The sequence below is a fragment of the Photinus pyralis genome, unplaced genomic scaffold (genome assembly GCF_008802855.1).
Source record: "Photinus pyralis isolate 1611_PpyrPB1 unplaced genomic scaffold, Ppyr1.3 Ppyr1.4_LG1, whole genome shotgun sequence".
Taxonomy (NCBI): domain Eukaryota; kingdom Metazoa; phylum Arthropoda; class Insecta; order Coleoptera; family Lampyridae; genus Photinus; species Photinus pyralis.
The window spans coordinates 60,386,152-60,408,571 of NW_022170249.1; the positions used below are offsets into that span (position 1 = coordinate 60,386,152).

At 35.5% G+C, this 22,420-nt stretch overlaps 1 protein-coding gene across 1 annotated transcript; it reads left to right on the forward strand.

The window, feature by feature from the left end:
• Positions 1–5,657: 5,657 nt before the first annotated feature.
• On the forward strand, positions 5,658–6,473 carry LOC116164622. Its single transcript, XM_031478817.1, has one exon. It carries the CDS (start codon positions 5,658–5,660, stop codon positions 6,471–6,473), a length of 816 nt encoding a protein of 271 aa, XP_031334677.1.
• Positions 6,474–22,420: the final 15,947 nt, after the last annotated feature.

Sequence of the window (22,420 nt, forward strand, 5' to 3'; positions counted from 1 at the left end):
GTTCAAACGACTGCTGCCATAATCAAGAAAACAAATCCAATCTCAAGAATATGGCCTAAGCAATTACCTTCCAACCGATGAATTCGTAGGAGGAGCTGGTACCACCCACACTACAAGCTTTCCTGGAGGCTCTCATTCCGAAGAAAAGAAGGGCCGAAGAGGAAAAATATCTGTCCATTGCTGATTCCATTATTTCAATCGTTCGTCCATGATCGTTTCTTTCCCCAGATCTATTCAGCATTGCCCGAGAATAGTATATTATAAAGAGTCAAAGTGATACTTTCGAGTCAGTGTTTGATGACCTAGCAAAGTTGCGTCCAACCAATCCTAGGATTGGGGACTACGAGAAGAAGATACGGTCCCCCTTATTTGTTTCTTGTTTCCGTACATTGCCAAGTGTTCTAGTTTAAATGTACAACTGGCAGGATTACAGTCTTGTATGCTCAAACCAAAATTTTCGTACGGACCTGCAAGAACAATACTCTGAAATTTATTTTGAAATTTATCACATTTAAAACATTATAAAGAATAAATTGGCATCTGTCTTTAAGGGTAACCGTTCATCCCAAAAATTATTCACCGCAAACCGAAAATTTCAAAGTTCAACAAGTTTGATACCTGCGGTAATTATTACAGATGCGAATTTTCGCATATGTATATTTCTCTCCCCGTTTCGATTAATTAGAGATGATAATTTCGCGTTAAACGCAATGGATAACAGATTTAATTAACTGAGTGGGAAAATCGCGGACGCATACCTAAGTAAAATTTTATCGAATGATTAGCTTGCATTGTACGAAAGCATATTTATAGCTAATTTTGTAGGTAATTAGAAACAGTAGGGACTTCTTGCTATTATAAGTTAGACTTCCTGCAGACCGGAACTCGCAACCTTCTTATCTGTCTTCCTATTGTTCCTTTAATGAATTCAAATCCAGGAGGCGGTTCGCGAAAACGCCGGCTTTGCATCCATTTGCATAATTGTATATATTGATGTTCATTAACGAATGTTGTTCGCCGGTCTTCGGCTGCCAACTTGAGCTATGGCTTGTCTCCATACCGTCGCTTTGTAAGTTCTGGGAAATATGCGGAGATTTAGAATTCATCGAACGTTACTGTATTTTCAATCGAAATGGATTACACGCTCTCCAAAGTATTTTAATTTTTCTTAAGTTTGGTCTCGTTGAGGCGGTGTAAAGTTTTTGCTTTGTTCAAATTTACTTTTAAATGTTTCTTGTTTTCGTATTTCGAGATTGCGGTTATAATTGGAATAATTCAACTCGAGTTTTAAACCCTCATGAAAAGTTGCGGGATATTTGCAATTACTATGAAACATTTTTCTGACAAACAACAGTATTTCTTTTGATAAAAAGTCGTTGAAATAAAAAACGAAAACTCTTATCTCTTATTGTGCAATTTTGAAGTTTGTGTATAAAAACAGTAAGGCGAAGTTGGGTATATAATCGATTTTCGAGCTGTTCCCGAAATCAATTTGTTGAAGCCGCTATTTACACTTATCAGCAGTACAGTATCGGAGATGATGGTCCGAGTGTGTAAAAAGATATATAAGAAACAAGAAAATGTCCAGGACGAGTTCTCTTCACGTAATCAATTATCCTGTAAAAGATCGGATAGAACTACCCGGCTCGCGGCCACCCACGAAACGTATAATTATCAGAGCGTGTCCGTCCTCTACTCTATTACTTTGGTTCCAATATACGTCGGCTTAAAAAGGTCAGACCGATGTCTATAAGTAATTTGAAAAAGAACTTAAAATCAAAGGCCCTTTATTATGATTTTCCTTTCATATACTGATATATACGTATAAAGAACTTGCTGCAATATGATACTCCTTTATGAAAAACAAATAGTCCGCATCGTATCGTTCCAGTTTCACAATTTACCTCTCAACCAGAATCTTGTTGTTGTCATCGGTCCTTTTCAAGGAAGATGGATTGATTGCTTGCCTTATATAGTGTGACGTTTATTTCTTACATGACTTGATGTATGTGTTTGCTATTGAGGGCTTTTAAATGGAATAAGTTGCGTCCAATGCAATCATAATCTTGGAACTTCGTTGAAGCTAACTGGTATCGTATTTCATAATGACTCAGATTGTGATCCGGTGGGAATTTTCATTAAGTGTAAGCGTTATTCATGTTTGCACATTTATTTTACCGAACATATACATTCTTATAATGCATGTGTTGTGTGGCGTTGGTGCCCCTAACCTATTCCATTTCATTACGTCTTTTTCACTTTGTATGTAAGTAAAAAAAGTAATGAATATACGCGCAACACATAATGGCGGCATTAATTTTAATTATTATGTCCTTAAATTCCGCCCTCAGTGGCCAATGGGAGATGCATTCATTTCGAGCCAATTCAATAACGCGTTACTTTCGTTTATAATTATAAAACTACTTGCAAATTAATATGTATTCAATTCAATTAATCAATGCTAAATGGAAAGAAATTACACGTGAAGGTAGGTACTTCTGCGATGAACTTGGAGTAGTTCGCGCACAATCGGTGAGCTTTAAAATTAAATAAGGATTAGCGAACGTATTATTTGCATTTATTTTGAAAGAAAAGTAAATAAATTTACAAAGTATAGGCCTTGGGTGCTGACGAACGTAGCGGCTGTCGGCGACAACGTGGGTCTCGGTCGACGGACTCAGGCGCCACCAGAAGGTATGGGAACCTGCTTCTAGCCAGGATTCGAAACAGCGGCGATAGTCTTAGCTATCCTGGTTTTATTTAACACATGGAATCTAATATCGGTTGTTTTGAGGCCATATGCTTACTCATTACCTACCATTTCGGCATGCCCTTTGACCCATGGAGCTCAAGGGTGTTGCTCTAGTGCATGGCGACATTCGGAAATCAATTTTATAGTGACCAAGTGCCTGCAGAGCAGCCCTGCTGTCACTGGAGAAAAATACGAAAATTTCAGATTTCTGAGGTTCTTAGAGATCACAGAACAAACAAACTTAGAAAGGAAGATGTAATATAATGTAAAACTGACGCGCCATCTCGTGTACATAATATGTTCTCAGCAGCAGTGACGTTTGTTGTAGTTTTACAATATCACTAATTACTTTTTATTACTCATTACGGGAATTGTGGACTCACTTAGAATGAACGCAAAAAAATAAAACTCACTATACTTAAGTAGACCTAAATACGCAAATTGATAAAGGTAACGAATATACGAGTAAAAAGTCAAAATAGAGGTAATTGACATTAAATTTTTAACCACGTAAGTCTAGTAAATCCAGATAATATCAACGTTAAATGTATTCGAGCGGGACTGCTACGATAATTAACAATAAAATAACTCACTCAGTAGAGGCACACAAATCATGACATATTGCTCCTGCGAGCCTGGGAAAGTTGATAATGAGTTTAGAACTTGTAAATGTCCAATGAAACTGCTAAATTACTGAATACTTCTTTCACAAATATATGGCGCAATTTATTCATTCTCATTGTTAAATCGCGTCGTTTAATTTTTTTAGTAAGTTTATTTTAAAAAGGCGTTGACAAAGTATTGTTAAAAAAAGTTATCTTGAGTTATTTTCTTCTAAGAGATGAAGCGTCTCGAAATAAATTTAACCAAGGTAGCGGTTCCTACAGAAAGGCGCTCTGTAATTAAAATAATAATGAAACGCCCGCGGTAGTATCTTGATGGAGCCTAATAACACCTTAGTAGAAAATGATTTTAAACGCAATAAATGTAAGCAAACAGCGAACTAAGGCGTTAAGTGACGAATGCCAAATTATGCCTTCAAACATTTTTAATTATTTCTCTAATTGGGGTTGAAACATGATATTCGAGGGGGTTAATTGTTAATACCCTACACATGTTTTATTCACGAAAGAGATAATTAAAGTAGAGGGAAACGCGCCACGCATTCCGGCAAGTAGAAAACATTTAGACAAATGTTGAATAAAGGTGGTAGCTTCCTAACAAGGGTAGGAACGTTAATTATCTCAAAATCAACCCTTTTGTGTGTCATGAAAGAAAATGTTTACCAAATTTTTGTATGCGGGATACCGTCAGTTTGATAGACAGCTGTTCTGTGATTTCGTCTAAAAAAATAATGAAAGGAACAAAAAGATTTAAATATATTCATACAAATTAAACGTTGTTAATTTTTAAGGGTTTAGCATTGGAAATGCTGTTGTTTTGTGTATGGGTATGAAGTTACCAGTTTCGTCAAGCAGAAAAGACACTGGTGTCGCGTCAAGTGTTGATTGATGAAAAGAAAGACCGATAATACAAGTAACAAACAATGGAGGACCGAAAAAAAAGGGTAAGACGGAGCAGCAGGTGATTTGGCGCACCGTTGTTATTCTTTTAATAGACGAAAATATGGCACGTAAATTTCTGCACAGTTCCAGTAAAATGTCAGTGCTTCGTTTATCGCGCAACTGAAGTGGTCATTCATATTTAAGGTAAGAAAACATGTTTATATATTACCACCCGCACGTTAGTAAGTTAATGGGGTAAAAAATGCCCCCCCCCCCACTATTTTGACGGAAATACACGTTTTGATAATGAAATCCGAATCAAATAAAATCTCGATAATGTCGGTCGGTCCGTCTTCATTTCCGGTTCAACGGCCGAACCGATTGGAACCAAATTTGGTACACATATTCTTACACATAGAAGGAAGAATGCATCCTAAATATTTGAGTTGTGAGCAACAAAATTTACATTGATCTTTGCTAATTGTTAAGCCTGCAGTGTCGAGTGGATTAACTGTTTCTCGCACTTTGTCTATGTGATGGTCAAAATCGTCCGTAACGATCACTATATCATCCAAGCAGACAAATACGTTTGGTTCTAGTTCGTTTGAAATTACCTGGTCAATACACCTTTGCCATGTTGCCGGTGAGTTGGTTAAGCCGAATGGTAGTCAGTCGTGTGAACTGAAAAAGTTCGGTACAGTAAATGCAGTAAATTGTTTTGAGTTTTCGTTGAGAGGAATTTAGTCGAACGCGGATTTAATATCGAGAGTCGAAAGATTTCGAGCACTGCAGAACTTTGGGCTATAAATCCGGAGGTCGGGTGTTCGAACCTGGTTTGAGGTGAATTTTTCATCTGTCGCAGAGATGGGCATTTCCTTAGATCAGTCTCGAGCATTCTGCCGGCTACTCCGAATTAGGTTTTCCTGCAGTTTTCCTAATTCGTAAGGTAAATACCGGAGTAGTATAGAACAACTTAAGACCTTCTGCAGGGGCACCTCTAAAAAGCATTATGCGGATCACTCTGTAATTGGGCGTAAGCCTGTTGAGGGCCTAGAACAAGAGGGACAATAAATAAAATAAATAAAAAAAAATCAAGAGTCGCTGTTATGTGGGGAATTGGATAAACATCTTTTACCGTAACCTTATTTAGTTTCCTGTAATCCACATCAATCTGCATTGGCATGCGAAGTGAGTAGACGTGTTAGAGTTGGCTCCGTAAGTGTCGTCTGATTTGTGCGGAAATCAAGTGCATGTTACTTACTGGTGACAGTAAACTACGCCTACCAAGTACAAATATCATATACAAAGTAAGTGACTTTCTTTTTTGTTATACAATTCGGGATTTCCAAAATTTGCGCCTATTAATTCACGTACGAAGCCGATTTCTATACGTAAATATCATGAAACCGTCAACGCGCTCAAATAGCGGTACCGAGGATACAGATAACGCAGAGGATACAACAATCAATTTCCAAACGCTCGATGGTAAACTGACCACCTTAATCCATCTGTTTAATCAAATGGCCCAAGATGTCAAAAATATGAAATCTAAACAAAAGGAAATGGGGGCATCCATCGAGGCGTGCCATAATAAAATAGATGATGTGGTTGTTAATATAAATTCAATGAATGGTAAATTAAAAACGGTTGAGCATAATTATGTTGGTTTATCAAATGAGAACGCAACGTTGAAAGTTAAAATTCAAAATTTGGAGCGTAAGATGGATGATCTTGAACAATATTCGCACAGAAACAATTTATTGCTGTACGGCATTCCGGAGGATCCCAATGAAAATGTATTGGGGGTTATTAGAAGAGTCGCACAGAACTTGAACTTTACAGAGTTTTCTACGAATTTGCTGGTCGCGGCGCATCGTCTGGGTGTTAAACAGAATCCCGTTACTTCACAAACTCAAACTAAGAGACCCATTATAATAAAGTTTGTTCGGCGATTCGACAAGGAGGAGTTTTTACGACTGCGGAAGGTGAAGAGGAACCTTCGTTCTTCAGACCTGGGATTTGCAGACGAAGGTATGGTCTACATAAACGAATCCCTTACGAGCGAGACAAGGAAGCTTCTGGGCAAAACGCGGGAATTAGCAAAATCCAAACAGTTTCAATTTGTATGGACTGTCGACGGCAAGATATTTGTCAGGAAAGCGGCTGGGCGACCTTCAATGCGCATTGGATCTGTTGCAGATTTGGAGAAATTGTAGATGATCGCAATGGTTTTTCCTGTTTATGTAATCTTTTATTTTTTATTTTTGTCGTCAAATAAATTTTCTTTGATTACTTTCTCTCAGCAATGAACTCTGTCATTAAGGACGTTAGCATGTACTATCAGAATGTGAGAGGGCTGAAAACTAAAACCCTGGAATTTTATCTCAATACTTTAGGGAATTCTTATGATATTATTGTACTGACAGAAACGTGGCTGCATGATGGTATTCTATCCAGCGAATTATTTGACAGTAGGTATTGTGTATATCGAAATGATCGGGATAGGAAAGCTACTAAACTTTCTGATGGGGGTGGGGTTTTGATAGCTGTTAATAAAAAGCTAATTTCGGCACGCATTAATACTGGAGGTGATGAACTTCTTGTTAAAATAGGAAATCACAATACCTATTGCCTTTATGTTTGTGCTATATTCTTCGTCCCAATAGTAGTGTGGATACATATTGCCATTTTTATGATAGAATAAATGAAATTCCAGATCTTTCAAGGCAAAATTTATGTATTATTGGAGACTTCAACCTTAAAATTTCTGGAGTTAATCAGAATTTAGAATATGGAGATAACTATTGTAGAGAGTTATATAACTTTCTTTGTTTTAATAACTTAAGTAGTAAGAATAACGTTGTTAATAATTTGGGACGAACATTGGATCTCGTATTGAGTAATATTACAACAATTGATGTTTCACCATGGGATGACTCTCTTGTGGCAGTAGACAAATTTCACCCAGTACTCCATGTATCATGCAAGTTAAAACATTCTAAATCCGCTAACTGTATAACTGAGGGGCAGTATTACAATTTCTACCGGGCAGACTTCTTGCAGATTTATTATAGCTTAGCGGAAGTAGATTGGACAATCTTAAATAATATAGGTGATGTTAATGAAATTACTAATATTTTTTATAAGATTTTATATAGAATATTGGACCAACATTGTCCAAAAAAACCGTTTAGGAATAGTTTCCAATATCCTGTGTGGTTTACAGCGGAAATTGTTCAAAGTATTAAGCAAAAAAGTAAGCTATTTAAAAAATACAAACGCCTACATTCTAGTAATGATCCACGATCAGTAGATACCTATTTGGAATTTAGCCACTTGAGGGCAGACGTGAAAAAACGAATCTCATTGGCTCATAAAAATTACATAGCACAAGTAGAATCCAACATTCACTCCGATCCAAATCGTTTCTGGTCTTTCATAAATAATATGCGACAACATGTAGATCTCGAAAACAATATGCTGTGCGGAAACGCAGTTATTAAGATGGGAAATGAAATAGCTGATAAATTTGCGGAAGTTTTTGAATCTGTATATCTACCCGCGCCAAATCAATATGACGTCGAAGCTGCAATTTCTACTACAAACTGTGAACCCTGGAACGTGGCACTTGATTTAGTAGAAGTTTCCCCAAATGACGTATTAGGTGCTATTAAGCACTTAAATTGTAAGCGTTCAACGGGCCCAGACTTGTTGCCACAATACTTCTTTAAGGGATACAAAGAATTACTAGCATTACCACTATCCATAATATATAACAAAAGCCTAGCCTCTAATACATTTCCGGAAGTCTGGAAATGCTCAAAAATAATTCCAATACATAAAAGCGGTAACCGTCGATTCTTCTCGAACTACCGCCCGGTTGCCTTGCTGTCAGCTCCATCAAAAATATTTGAAATAGTCTTGCACAACAACATATTCAAAAAATTAATTCCGCATTTATCTACTAAGCAACATGGTTTTGTCTCGGGAAGATCTACGGTAACAAACCTCATTAATTTTACACAGTTCATTTCAAGAAACTTGGACAAAGGTAATCAGGTGGATACAATTTTTACAGACTTGACGAAGGCGTTTGATAAGGTGGATCACTCCGTTATCTTGTCCAAGTTAATACAATATGGGGTATCATATAACGTGGTTTTACTGTTAAAATCTTACTTGCTTGACCGTAGTCAATATGTTTGGTATAAAGGGCACAAATCTAGGGAGTATACAGTTACTTCAGGTGTACCGCAGGGTTCGATACTTGGGCCTGCACTTTTTAATCTTGTTGTCAATGATGTCGTGAATTGTGTACAGGAGTCTGAGATATTGTTATATGCGGATGATCTCAAACTTTTTAAGGTAATTAAAAATAATCAAGATGCGCTGGGACTTCAAAATGATATAACTTCAGTTAATAAGTGGATGACCCTAAATAAGCTATCTTTTAATGTCTCAAAATGCGTAACACTAACGTTTACGCGTGGGAAACATTACATCGCCTATGACTATTCTCTTAATGGCGTGAACTTGAAACGGGTGTCTACATACAGCGACCTGGGGGTAGTGTTTGACCATAGACTGACGTACACACTTCACTATGCCGCCATAACGAGCAAGGCGTATCGCAATCTTGGGTTGATAATTAGACAGAGTAAGTATTTCACGTCAATTTCCACATTGAAGCTATTATATGTGACACTAGTGAGATCTAATTTAGAGTACGCAACGACGGTGTGGAACCCCCACTACAGTATTCACAGTTACAATATCGAAAAAATTCAACACAAATTTTTAAGACATTTATATTTTAAAACACATGGATATTACACGTATCTGACGTCAAGTAGTGCGATGTTAGCAATGTTTGATTTAAAAAGTTTGAATACCAGGAGAAAAATACTACAGCTAACTTTCCTTTATAAGCTTCTTCGAGGTTTCACATATGATAGTGGATTGCTCAGTCAAATTGGATTTATCACCCATTCATACTCCAGTCGGTCAAGATCATTATATCATATCCCATACGCTCGTACAAATGTCCTCAAACATTCACCATTAATTAGTATGTTGCGCACATATAATGAATTACCACCACAGTTGGATATATTTGGAGACTGCCTTCACGAATTTAAAAAGAATTTAAAAAGAAATGCTATCTGCACGTACTGTAAAGAATCTTATCACATTTTGTAACCCGTGTGATTCGTGATTTCCCTGCTCCAATCATGTAACTCGTTAGTTTTGGCAGTCATACAGAATGCTTTTTTGTTTAAGTTTTTGTAAGTTTTTGTTTAAGTTTCAAATATTGTTAGCCGTGATCGTTATAACTATAAATGCATCTAATTTATATTTTATTCCTAGTGCCTTTTTGTTTTTTTGTGTCCTCTGTAGCTAGTAACTACTTAATTACTAATTATTATTTTATTTCTTGTGTACCTTGTTTTTGTTATACTTGAGTTATATTTCATTTACTCACTTAAATGTAAATGTATGTACTGCTCAACTGTAATTGGGGTAAAACCTGTAGTTGAGCAAGCAAATTTCATCAATAAATAAATAAATAAATCAAATCTGTATGGATTCTTACGAACTAGTATGATTGGTAAAGCCGAAGTACTTTCCGAAGGTTCTACAATTCTATATGCTAAAAGCTTATCCAGTTCGAGATCGATTGACTTCTTACTGGGCCGACTGCGTAATACCTCAGCTTTATGGGTTCAGAGAAACGTACTATTCTGTGTTTAACAACATTTGTGCACCCAATTTTGTCTGGTATTTTTGGAAAAATGTCGTCTACTAAGCTACTTAATTTTACTTGTTGTAGGGGTGTTATGGACGTTTGCGGTAAAAGGCTATGTTGTTTGATGTCTACGCTATCGAATGAAAATTTTTATTGTACCTTTTAGTTTGACCGGGACGGTTATTAGATTTTGTCACGGGAATATTTAAACATGCTAGTTTTTGCCAACCAGATTGACCTAGAATAGTTGTTGATGCTCCAGAATCTAACAGTCCAAGCAAAGGTACGTCAAAGGTCAATACTTCTAAGTATGGTCTATCGTCTGTCTTATAGTGTGATAGTATAACGTCTAATACAGGTTTCGGGGTTTGTCAAGTAATTGTTCGGTTTATTGGTCGATGTAATCTGAGATATGGAGGGTACTTCTCGACCTAAAAGCGTCTCGCTGTCTCGATTTTTGGGATCTTATTACAATCGGGACAATTGCGTACTGTAAAATTTGGTCTATTGCATTTAGCAATAGATTTATGTTCCAAATGTGCAATTGGCGGCAAAGTGACCTAACATATTGCATCTAAAGCATTTAAAATGAGCTATTGCATCTTCATGTTGACAAATCATAGCCTGAATTAAAGTTTTCCATAATATTACAAATACGGAGTGTTCTCTTAGACAGATCTGTTACGTAAAGGCTCAGGATGGACAAAATCGTGTTACTTACACGACCAAATCTTCCCGTCACACTGCAACAATAAATTTTCGCCTTACAGATTGTATACTTATTTGTAATTGAAATGTTCCCTCCGTTCGTGAAAACTCTCATTTCACTAGCAACCAAAAATATCTACGTAGTCCGGTACAAGACGGCTGTAATCTTATGCAATTTACAAAGGATTTAATTTTATTATGAGCTGCTTCAGAGGGATAATGAAGATTTCTGATGAACATTTATGTTTGTTTCTGCCATAAAATGAAATTAAAATATTCATTTTTTACAAGAAAACCATCTATATTTCTACGCGTTTGAGGCGCGATGAAGTGAAAAAAGAAAGATGATCATTTACGCACCGAGATAGCTTTAAATAATACTCAAAGAACGATCATGATGATTGGATAAGTTTAGCACGCTTTCATCTTGCAGTTACACAAAAGCGACAACAGGTCAATACCATTCGTACAATTGGGCCAGTAACTAATTACTCAGTTATGAATCTCATATTCCTTTTCAACTCGGACCGTTCCACTTCTAAATAAATGAAAATATTACTTCAATGGCTTAATTAGTGTCGAAATGTACTTCGTCATGATTTTCTAACATTTTGATATAGCTTTTCCACTTTTAAAAGTGTTAAATTTGTCTAGTATAATTCCTCTACACTTGGTCGTAATTACTAACTTTTTAATTTGAACGTGTGTACTTACTCGAGAACTTGCTTTTAAGTGTTAGAAGTTTGTGGAAGTGAGTATATCAAACCAGTTAATTTGAAAGAGTGTTTATTCAAATTCATTTACTCGTACTTCTGTTAAATAATATTGCTATTGCGTATCTCATTTTACTCGTGATTTGTTTTCTTTTTTGACAGATCTCCTGCTACTAGATTGGGGGCAATTTTTTTCGTCCCTAAACCTTCCGAGGGGCAAACGACTTTAGTGTTGTTGTGGGGCGGGGACGCGTGGGAGAGGCGTTCCCACTCTGTTTTTTCCAAGAATATATACGAGGGTTGTCTGTAAATTAAGGTCTCCAATGCTTTTTCACGCAGTAAACATCATTTTATGGCAATCAATTACAGATTCTGAAATCTTTGACTTTTAGCTATTATTTTAGCGTAGTTTCCGTCACTTTGAATTTTAATTTCGAAATACCTCCTGTCAATTGTGGCGGGCCATGTGAAAGTATACGTCTTAGAGTGTTGCCATGGCTTTCCATTAATAAATATTACACAAAATAATCCAATGTTACTTCGCGGCCGCTAGAGAGAAGAGGCTGCGAAGTGCTCATTTCGCAGCACAACAAAAATTATTCAAGGTCCAAAGGTAGTACGTAATTTTTGTTATATACCGAAAACGGCTTTAGAATTGGTAAAATATATCCGCAAATGCGCGAGCGAAGGGTCGAACGCAAAAGAACAAGGGAAAAACATCGCTAAACTTATACAGCCACATATATTCCATTACAGATAGACAAAAATGTCGAGTAACGATAATGGCGTATACGTTCTCCTACACGTAAGGGTTAAACGTCGTTTTGCACAAAGAAGGGCGTGCGCCGAAGAGAATTAAAGAGAACTCTTCACGACCTCGAATGGCAAAACAAAGAACTATTGTCGTAAGAAATGTATAACACCTGCAACAAATTTACTACAGGAACAACTTACATCTCTAACCTCTAAACTCCAAAACGGGTCGCTACTATTCATCAAACTGACGTTTGCTTATGGGGAATTATTCGGAAAAAAATAATAAGATGGCAATATTGACAGAAAATCAAAAGGTGAATGGGTTTGTATTGGCTATGGTAAGTCAAAATCGGAGATACAGCATAAAATATTGCTTCTGTGGTTTGCATCTATTCAACGGCCCTGAGAATTTTAAAAACCCATGGATGTAAATCATAAATTTCAAACACACCAAGAACTTTTTTTGGCTGAAACTACAAAACTCCTAGTCTTCACCACAAAACAATTTTTTTTTAAAGCGAATTTATCTCCTATGTGGTGATATCGTAATGAAACTACAAAACTCCTAGTCTTCACCACAAAAATCTTTTTTTGCTCATTACGGAATAAATGTGTGGGAATATTTAGATTTGGTTTTTGCGAATCGGTCATGGAGGTGTAATAAATTGGCCTGCAAGATCGCCGGACCTAGCTCCTTGCGATTTTTTTTGTGGGGGCATCTTAAAAGTAAAATTTACGCTAAACAGTACGATAACTTAGCTTTACTAAGGCAAGCTATATCCAAAGAATGTCATCGTATTACTGACCGACAACTAGCTAATGTTAGAGCTGCGTTTTACAATAGACTTGGTTATTGTCTTGCTGAGAATGGTGGTTTATTTGAACTTATTGTAATTTCCTCATTCGCTGTTTATAGTTTATTAGAAAATATTGTTATAATTATTTCTTTATTTATTTTGTTATGACGTGTTCTATTATTATTATTATTTTCATCATTTCTTTCACACTATATTAGTTATTGAAGCTTTGAAATTGTTGATACACTTGAAATTGGTTTATTATTAATTATTAATATGAAAAATAAGTTTTAATCTAATAATAAAAATTGAGTTTTGTTTGATTCAATTTAATTTAAGTTAGATTGGCGCTAATAAACTTCAAACATTGGCATTTAACGCATTTTTCCCTTAATCAACAAAAGTCATGCTATTGCTACTAATAACAGAAATGTTGAAATTTATTTTTAAATTTGCGGGTATACCAAAAGCTTAATAAAACATGTAAAAACAGTTTTGTATGCACCTTTTAATTCTGAACAACTTTAAACTCTACAGTTTTTTCTGTAAAATGTACAGGAGGGTAGAATATTGCATAAAATTTGTGTTTCGTTTTTGTAAAATTTACTACATAATTTAATTGATTGTCCTTATTTACTGTCACTAATAAACTTTCATGTACCATCTCGTGCTTCAAGAAATAATGTAACATTTTATCAATCTACACCCCATACGAACATGTACACCACATTAATTTCAACTAAATTGTCCTGTAATTGAATTTTGTAATATGTAGGGCAATAAATTATTACTATGATTATATTATTATTATTCGCAATCTCTCTTCTATCACCATTTTCACACAATAATAGTCCAATACTATAGCGCGCATAGTATGCAACGTTATTGAAACAAAGCATTTATCTCATCTAATTTTTTAAAATCAAAAGGGCTAATGCAGGACAATTACATTTAAAAAAAAGGGTTGTAGAGGGGACCCAATCGGAACACACAAAATGTATCGTTTAAGAACCACGCCCCCAAAAAGTTCAGAATTTGCGTTTGTAATTAAAGGCGCATTGGGTACGTAATTGTTCGCACAATGCATTTTACTGTGTACACATATCTAACAGTTTTTTGTTTTTATTTTCTGGAAACGGTGACCACCCCTCTTATTATGAGCTATACTCTATATAAATTTTAGTATTCCGATTATAGTGTTGAATCGCTATGCATAATTTTACTTTTTACAACTTGGCATAATTGTGTATAAATGGAGCTGCTGTACCAATGACGGCCGTTCGCAAAATTAATTATTCCGCTGCAATCCCACGATTTAATTTCAATTTTCCCATTTATGGTATGTCAACAAAGTCTAAATTATTAATAAATGCACGCAAATTATTACTATTTTGGTGAGTTACTTCACTTTCATCGCAATCACATCGTTTAATAGGATTACACATGAATCCCATATTGTATTCATGATTAAAGGACTACTATGGAGAGGTAATAATATTCCACGAGTATCGTCAAGTTTCCCAATCAATGTGCGCGCAATTAATGCTCGAATATTTTATAATAAGGAAGCCATGTTATGCAGTATCTGGAATTAAACGCAACCGTAATTATTTTAGTATAAATTCTCTAAAACCCGCCATAGTTTCTATAAACGAACTTATCTACGGTTACTGCATAATTCATAAGACAGCGTTAAGTTAATATCGATCATTGTAGGTGTTAAGCCCATGAATTACAAGCGTAGGAAAATTATATTCACATAACCAAGGCGATACCTGTAATTTGGTTTAATTTATCATTTTGGTAAATAATTATACGGCAGCATTAAATGGGTTTCGAACTTATTACGTAGTACAAGTATTTTCCGTAATTTCAATTATCTACACTTTCAAATCTAGTTTAAGCGGTATTTTGCTCCGGATTATTAAATGCAATTGTGACAGAGCCCTCTTACAATGAAAACGTCGATTAATAATGAGTGCTACTTAAGTATGATTCTTTATCAATGACCCGCAAAATGGCATTATTCCGCCATACGGTCGGATTAATCAGCAAACAGGGACGTTGTACGGGTTGGTTAACAACAGATTCAGTGACAAAATAAACACTAACTTATCTGCTTAGTTAAATTGTTATTGAGTGTATTACATAATCTCAGTATGGCTAGGGTATTAATTGTAATCGAATCGTAGCTTCCATCTGAGAGGATAATTTTCTAATAATTGGAGCGAGAAATTGCAAAACTTATATAAGCGCTTCTTTAACTCCTAATTGATTAATTTATTGAAATATACAAGTTTTTCAAGTTTCATAATTTAATTTGAATGAACTGAACATTATCATCGTCGCTACTCGGAAAATACATATTTGAGAGAAAAAGAACTTAAATACAGTATTTTCCAGTAGCTTAGCATCGGTACTGCCTAAATCAACTGTAACACAAACACAAATGATTTTAATATTAAATCATAAGTATTGTTATGTAAAATACGCCCTGAGGACCTATAGCCACGATGGGTCATCCAGTATAATTTTTTAAGGTTAAAGGTGGTTGTAATTTTAGATTGAACACAATTTCGATCATATTATTGAATTTGAAGTCAATCTTGATTTGTTTTAGGATTATTAGAAATTTAATTTTGTTTTAATAATCGTCTTGTATTTAGTTTTGATTTATTGTAAAGATACAGGGTACGTTAAGAAATATTAGGGCCATCTAGAAACTATTGCGTTAAGTCATTGAATAAGTAATTCATTTATTCAATGGTTAAGTGTATTTTTTAAGTTTATCTCATTTAAATCCGGTTTTGCGATAAGGAGTTTGTTATCGCTCTATCAAAGCATTTAGCTGACGCAAGAGCAGAATGCGAGGTGCCCCCAGTTGAGTGGGAAATTCGAATATCCCAATGGCGGCGTTACATTCTAGCCAACAACAACTGAAAAGCATGTACGACGCTCAGTTGTTAGGAGACGGGGGCGCGCTAGTGCTTCAGAGTAAGGTGCAAATATACCCTCATCGTGTGGGTGCAGGGCACATACCCTTCGTTCACTTTGCTCGGTTAACCCGAAACTTGATTCTGTTAATTCGTTTATGACATCTGTGAGAAACATTATTAAATTCATTACCACCAGTCAAGTAACAAGTGCTAAATTTTCACAAATCAAAAAGGAGGTGATGTCCTTTTAAACAACTGTTACACGGGCTGCCCTAGTGACCACTAGGGAAAACAATGCTAGCCGTGTACCTGACAGTACGGGCTGTTTTTCGACCTGTCGAGGCGTTTTATGAAAAAAGTCTGTGAAATTGAAAAAGCAAGCAATTAGTGCACCATGAGACCTTCTGTTAAGGTTGTCTTAATATTAAAAGTTTATACCGTCTGAACAGCCACCAGCATTTCCGTCATTTTATTCATCCAGTAACAGGTGGAGCGTGATTTCACGACCTGTGACTTTGTCACGGTGATGCGTTCGTCACAGTTTTGGAGTGTGACCCGTTTGACCCCAAAAGGGTGACTGTGATTGCGCGGCGTGAGCGTAACGGAGAATGGATTAGCGACAGGGAGTAGCGGAGCATGGCCCAAAGTATTAGGCGTCTGATTCCTAAAGCCGAGAATTGAATCGCAATATTACAGAATAAATAAAAGTTATATTCTCAAAAGCAAGAAATAATATAACAGACAAATCTGAAATAAACTAAACATATGATTCTTTGACAAAATGACATTTATTTGTATTTTGACTTCACATTTAAACTTGTCAACTGCTGTACTTTAGTTGCAGAAAGCGACCCTCGTTTAAAAATATATTCACTTTCGAAAAGATCCTTTCACATGGCACGTAGGTTGCAAGAGCACAATTCCTTTTCTTAATCAATCACTCCTAAACTTGGGTATTTATAGAAATTATCAGCCCACCAGCGACTGTATCAAATGTTGCCCACATGGAAATGACATTTTCAGTAATTATACTGTTAGGAACAGGTACTTCTTCAGTCATATGACGATTAGTTCTTTGTGTTTCACTCTGTTCTGCATTTTGTGCAACTTGTTTTTCCAAGATATATTATTAGCTCACTAAATTTATTACAAGAAAGTAATATAACTTGATATACCATAGACAACGAATAGCAGTAAGTACGCCAAGCCTAACAAACATAATTGAATTGCTTTTATTTAATTTGATAAGAAATTGTAAAATGATAAAGTTGTAGGTGTTTCTTTGCATACTATTTCCTTATCCTCAGAAATTATTTGTTAAATATTATTTTGCGTGTGAATTTAACACATGTGTTAAATGTAAATAGATTTAGTGTAGATAAGAAAATAATTGATTACCATGCGCCTACGCAGGGAAAGGCATATGCTTGTTGAAATATACATGTTTTCGGTGGAATATTTGAAAACTAGATTCGGTGCTATACCTCCTAATAACCATTTCGTACACCACTGCAAGGTTGGTGAAAACGAAGGTTCGATCTGTTATGACGGAGGATCGTGTGAATGTTTTATTTATTGAAAATATGACTACTTGTTGCTTATAATAACAATTTTTTCTAATATTGTGCATGCTCAGTGTACACCGGGAACTGGTTGCAGTAAACGATTCATTTGTCGATGCGTTATCAATAAATTTGCTGAAGACTCAAGAAAACTTATTTTATTGTAAATGTATATTATGTAAATAATGTATTTCGAATACTAAAGATTTTTTTCAACCATTTTACCTTTTGCCCCCCCCCCCAATCCGAAGGCCCGTCTTTAAAGAAAGAATGTGGACGTGGTTCGCGATAACGCTTGTTTATAAAAGGTATGTTTTACGTTTTGACGATCCGGTACGGTAGAGGACGCTCCGATACGGTAGAGAGTTTTGAATATTTTTAATACGTGGTCGTAGTTTTGTGAATTTGAAAGTGTTTGTGTTTCACCGGTAGCGGTCTTGCGTATCAAATTCGCATTCGTCATAAAATTGAAGGTGGTTCTGCATCCAAATCTATACTTCGATTTTTCGCCCTGAAAAACCTTAATGCATTTTTGGATTTAAAAAGATTGGAAAGCCAATATAAATCAGGGCAACGTTAATTTAATATGTTTAATTGTTGAACGTCAATGTGATAGTATACTCGTATGGGTTAATTTTAAAAGATAAACAACCTAGTAAACAACCATTTTGACAAATAAAAGAAATTGGCTTGCCTGTAAATTGGGTCTCCCATACCAGTTACCACATCGATCGATGTAAAAAAAATAAAAGCCGCGAGTAAATTCAGAGCAATTTAAGTATTAATACCGCGGCATAGAACAAAAACAAACTGCACAATTAAAGTTTGCTGCTTGTTCAATGGCTGTATATAAAATTTAAAGCAATGCAACTGATTTAAGAACGGTTAATCTATATTTAATAAAATTAATATTTAAACAGGGAATATATTATTAGTTGAACCTTTTTTCTATTTACTCGTATTTTACATTACGCCCAATTAACAATTGAAACATTTGTGAAATTCGTATAGAACTGCTAGTCAAAACGACTGTGATCTTTAAACTTGAACTAACCGTACGTTGCCTTGAAGACGTCGCATAAATATTAAATCGCTTATTTATATTAACCCCAATACGGAATTTGTGGCTATAGAATCCCTTAAGGGAATGAATCTGAGTAATGTTGATTAAAACTGCAATACAGAAGTCTTAGTACTCATAGAGCGTAAACTATAGCGCCATTTAGAAGCACTATTTCCGAAAGAAGAGAGTGTGAACGGAATTCAAATTATAAAGTAATTTTCTAGTGAAAAGAAAACTCTATGCGTAGAAAGGGTCACAGGTGTTATCCGACGTGAACGTTATCTTATTGATAATCAGTAGAGCGACTGAAAAGGTCGTACCCTAAGAAATGTAGAGCAGGGCGCCGGAAAGTAGAAGTATCATTTCCTTTAGTGGAATGTTAAGGGCATAAAGACGAGCCTTAAGCTAAGTAACTGCGAAGCAATGCGCTCCAATTTCCTCATTGAATAGGATAATCTCGAATATGGTGAGGTTTACTTAGCTGTGACAGAGAAAACTAGAAGCTTCAGGACATGTCTGAAACTGAAATCTGCGGCCATTCTCGCATTTGCCACTTCATTCCCTCCGCATCGGATTATCTCCGAATCTAGGCATCGGGTAATTTAGCATCTCACAAATACCGTCACCTTCGGAGATTATATAATATTTAAGAGGACACAGTTTTCTACTTTAATCAACGTGTCTCGATTAGTCGTTAAATGAACGTTCTTCACTGTTCACCTTTAAAAGTTTAATGAAAAATATAATAGATAAGACCACGTCCCTTGGATTTGTTGACAATATTGTTAAATTGCCATACGCGAGAAGTAATAAAAAGTTTTTCTAATAATGAAATGTGGCTATAGAAAAGGCTGCGAACTGTTGGCAATAAAAGTTGATGGTTTATACGACTTATGTATAGAAGCTTACACATTATATTATGAAGATAACAAAATATCAGAAACAATAAAGCATGCTTCGAACCTTCCAACAAATACTAGCGATATGAAAAAAGTTACGAGAGCTGCTACTTTTACAGGACCAGAATCGAGAAATAAGAACAATTCAACCTGGGAAAGGTTTATTATCGTCTTAACGAAACTTTACTGTCGATTGGATTCCAATATTCATACAGACTGTTTTTGTCCTCCCCTAAAATATCTACAGACAAATCTTCACGAAACAACAATGCAACTTTCATTACATTAATCAGAAGTCTTTAAAACACAATACCTTAAATACATTAAACATTTATAATAAGAAGTTTAATTAAAATTATCTTTGAACGCGGATGTACAAGAAGTAATTATTGTCGAGTAAAAGGTATCTATAGATACGGATGAATTTTACAAAACTTAATTTAGATATCGTTCCTCGGCGGCTCTTCACAAAATACTTTTAATTAAAGTTTACAGAAGAAGAGATTTGGGCAATGGATGAGATGAGCATGACATGAAAATTGATTATGTTAAAAATATCCCAAACATGATGTAATCCTAACTGCTTAAAATTTAATTTTTTTTGTTTGCCAATTGAGCTGGTCGAAAATATTGTATATAAACGAAATGTAACGGAGGTATCCAATTTGTTTGGATAATGAAGTCTGTACTTACCTCACGTTTCATCATTATTTTAATGCTCATTTATAGCGGAGTAGTAGCATTAATTCAACCCAAATTTAATGCGAAGTTTTTGCAAATATAAATTTTATTATTTATTTACTTTGTACTTGTATACTTTACCGGTTTTGTTTTACGTTGCAAATTGCATGTTATTACTCTTACTTTTCGCTATGAATATGCAACAGCGCTAATAAAACCAGTAGCGATCGTGTTGTTGACAATAACTAATACAGCATCTACCGATGATTAACCCAGTATCTAGTTTTCAAGGTCCGTAATAGTATTTTACCTGAAACCGTCAAGAAAATCTAAATTTCAGGGCTATTTTGACATTAGAAAGTTGATCTTTACCTGACTAGTACTGTAGTATTTTTGCCTGACTCCCATTACAGTCCTAGTACATGCAAAATAACAATTAGATCGTTCATTGAATAACTTATTCAATCAACGATTGGATAATTATAATGCTGACTATGTGGATATTTTTAAATATTAATATACCTACACAAAGGATAATGGTTTTTTAATTACTAATAATTAATGCAATATGTGTGGAAGTAATTATTCATTTAGTTTTGCGCCAGTCATTAAAAGGTTTGAACGCCTTTTCGTACCTCTTTCTTGACTTTGTGGGGAGCGAATATTGCACTACGGCGGCCGCAGCTGCGGCTACATTATAACAACGTCTCGTGTACAAAGCATAAACTGCAAACTGCATTAAATGCATGACATATTGTTTTAATTATTTTGAAATCTCTATGGAAATAATTAAATAAAGTGACTTTAGCATGCGTGATTAAGTATCAAAATTTCACACATATGACTAATTTAATTTGGAAAAGTTATCTACATGTTGCGGTTTCAGGTAAAATTTTATACATAATACGTCATGAAAGTGAGTCCACCTGACTTGGAGGCATTAAACAGATACTCGGTACTTTTCAATAAGCCTCCGCGTCATGTAAACGACCATTTTCATGACTTATTATGTAAATAACTATTACATTATTAGCCAAGTAAGTGAGTTTTTACTGGCGATAGGAGAAGTTGACTGGCGAGCCATCAGGGCCCGTATTCTGTAACTTTGATTTGAAAACGGTACGTTTTCAAAGCACTGAGCAAAGTGATACGCACAGCAACGCGATAGGCACTTGATTTTGGTATTCTAAATGCTTATCGTTCGCGCTTTTGGGAAAACGATTGGCACATTGTGGCATCGTTGTAAAAATTGAATGCAGGCAATCTAAAATCGCCAAATATCAACCGGCTTATGTCAACCTTGACGGAAAGTGCTTTCACGATTTTTGTGTTTCGAACCAAGACACTGTTGGGGGTATGAAGAAGAAATTAATAGAAATCTGGACTAAGTGAAATTTTTTATATTCAAAGGTGAAATGTAATTCCAGAGGTTGAAAAATCGTGGAAAGAATGAGGGAAGGTCTTTTATTATGCATGTCTTTTATATATTTAAATTCATGTAAGTCCTCCGCAAGGGTACTGGAAAAATGTATGTATGAATTTAACACCTGATGATGATTAAAGGTATCTATGACTTCATGTATCGCACGTGATACTGTTGGTTGGCTGGCGCCATTTGATTTCTTCGAATGCCTAGTCGAAAACTTCCTCCAGCGAAGAGCCGTAGAGCAGCAAATATTACTGTCACATACGTTGTTGACTGGGAGAAATTCTTGTAGTATATCTTCACCACGTCTTCTTTTCGTAACCGATTTCATTTTAGAAAATTATGATCAAATAGATCAAAAGGGTCCTCCGGGATATAGCGTTCTCTACGTTCCTCTACCCTTTCGATATTTTGTATTGCATTCAATTCCAATAACTCGTTGTTATAATTGGCCATTGCGCGAATTACGGGTTTACGTCAAACGAAAACGACTGGCACTTGGTAATCGTTTTCAAAAGCGTTTCGACTGGCGATCACTTTGCTAGGCGACTGTCATCGTTAGGTTACACAATACCAAAACGGCTACGATAACCACTAGTCCAGGAAATAGAGACTCAAAATGGACCATTTCCTGCAAAACGAGAAGTAGTTCCAATTTTTCTTGCATGTCATGAAAGAATATCTGGTGATTAAGAATCCAAGTTTTCGACCTCCCACCCCCTGTGCTTCCCCCGCACCACCCTTAAAACCAAAGAAATTTGGTTGGTTTTTTAGTTTTTCAATCATATCTTTTTATAGATTCATTTTACAAAAAAATATTGTTATCAGAAATTGTAGACTATAAAATTCTACACAACTTTCATATACACTACTTTT

What these genes read in the sequence shown, in the direction of transcription:
- LOC116164622 (XM_031478817.1), top strand. Translation starts at nt 5,658, where the DNA reads ATGAAACCGTCAACGCGCTCAAATAGCGGTACCGAGGATACAGATAAC.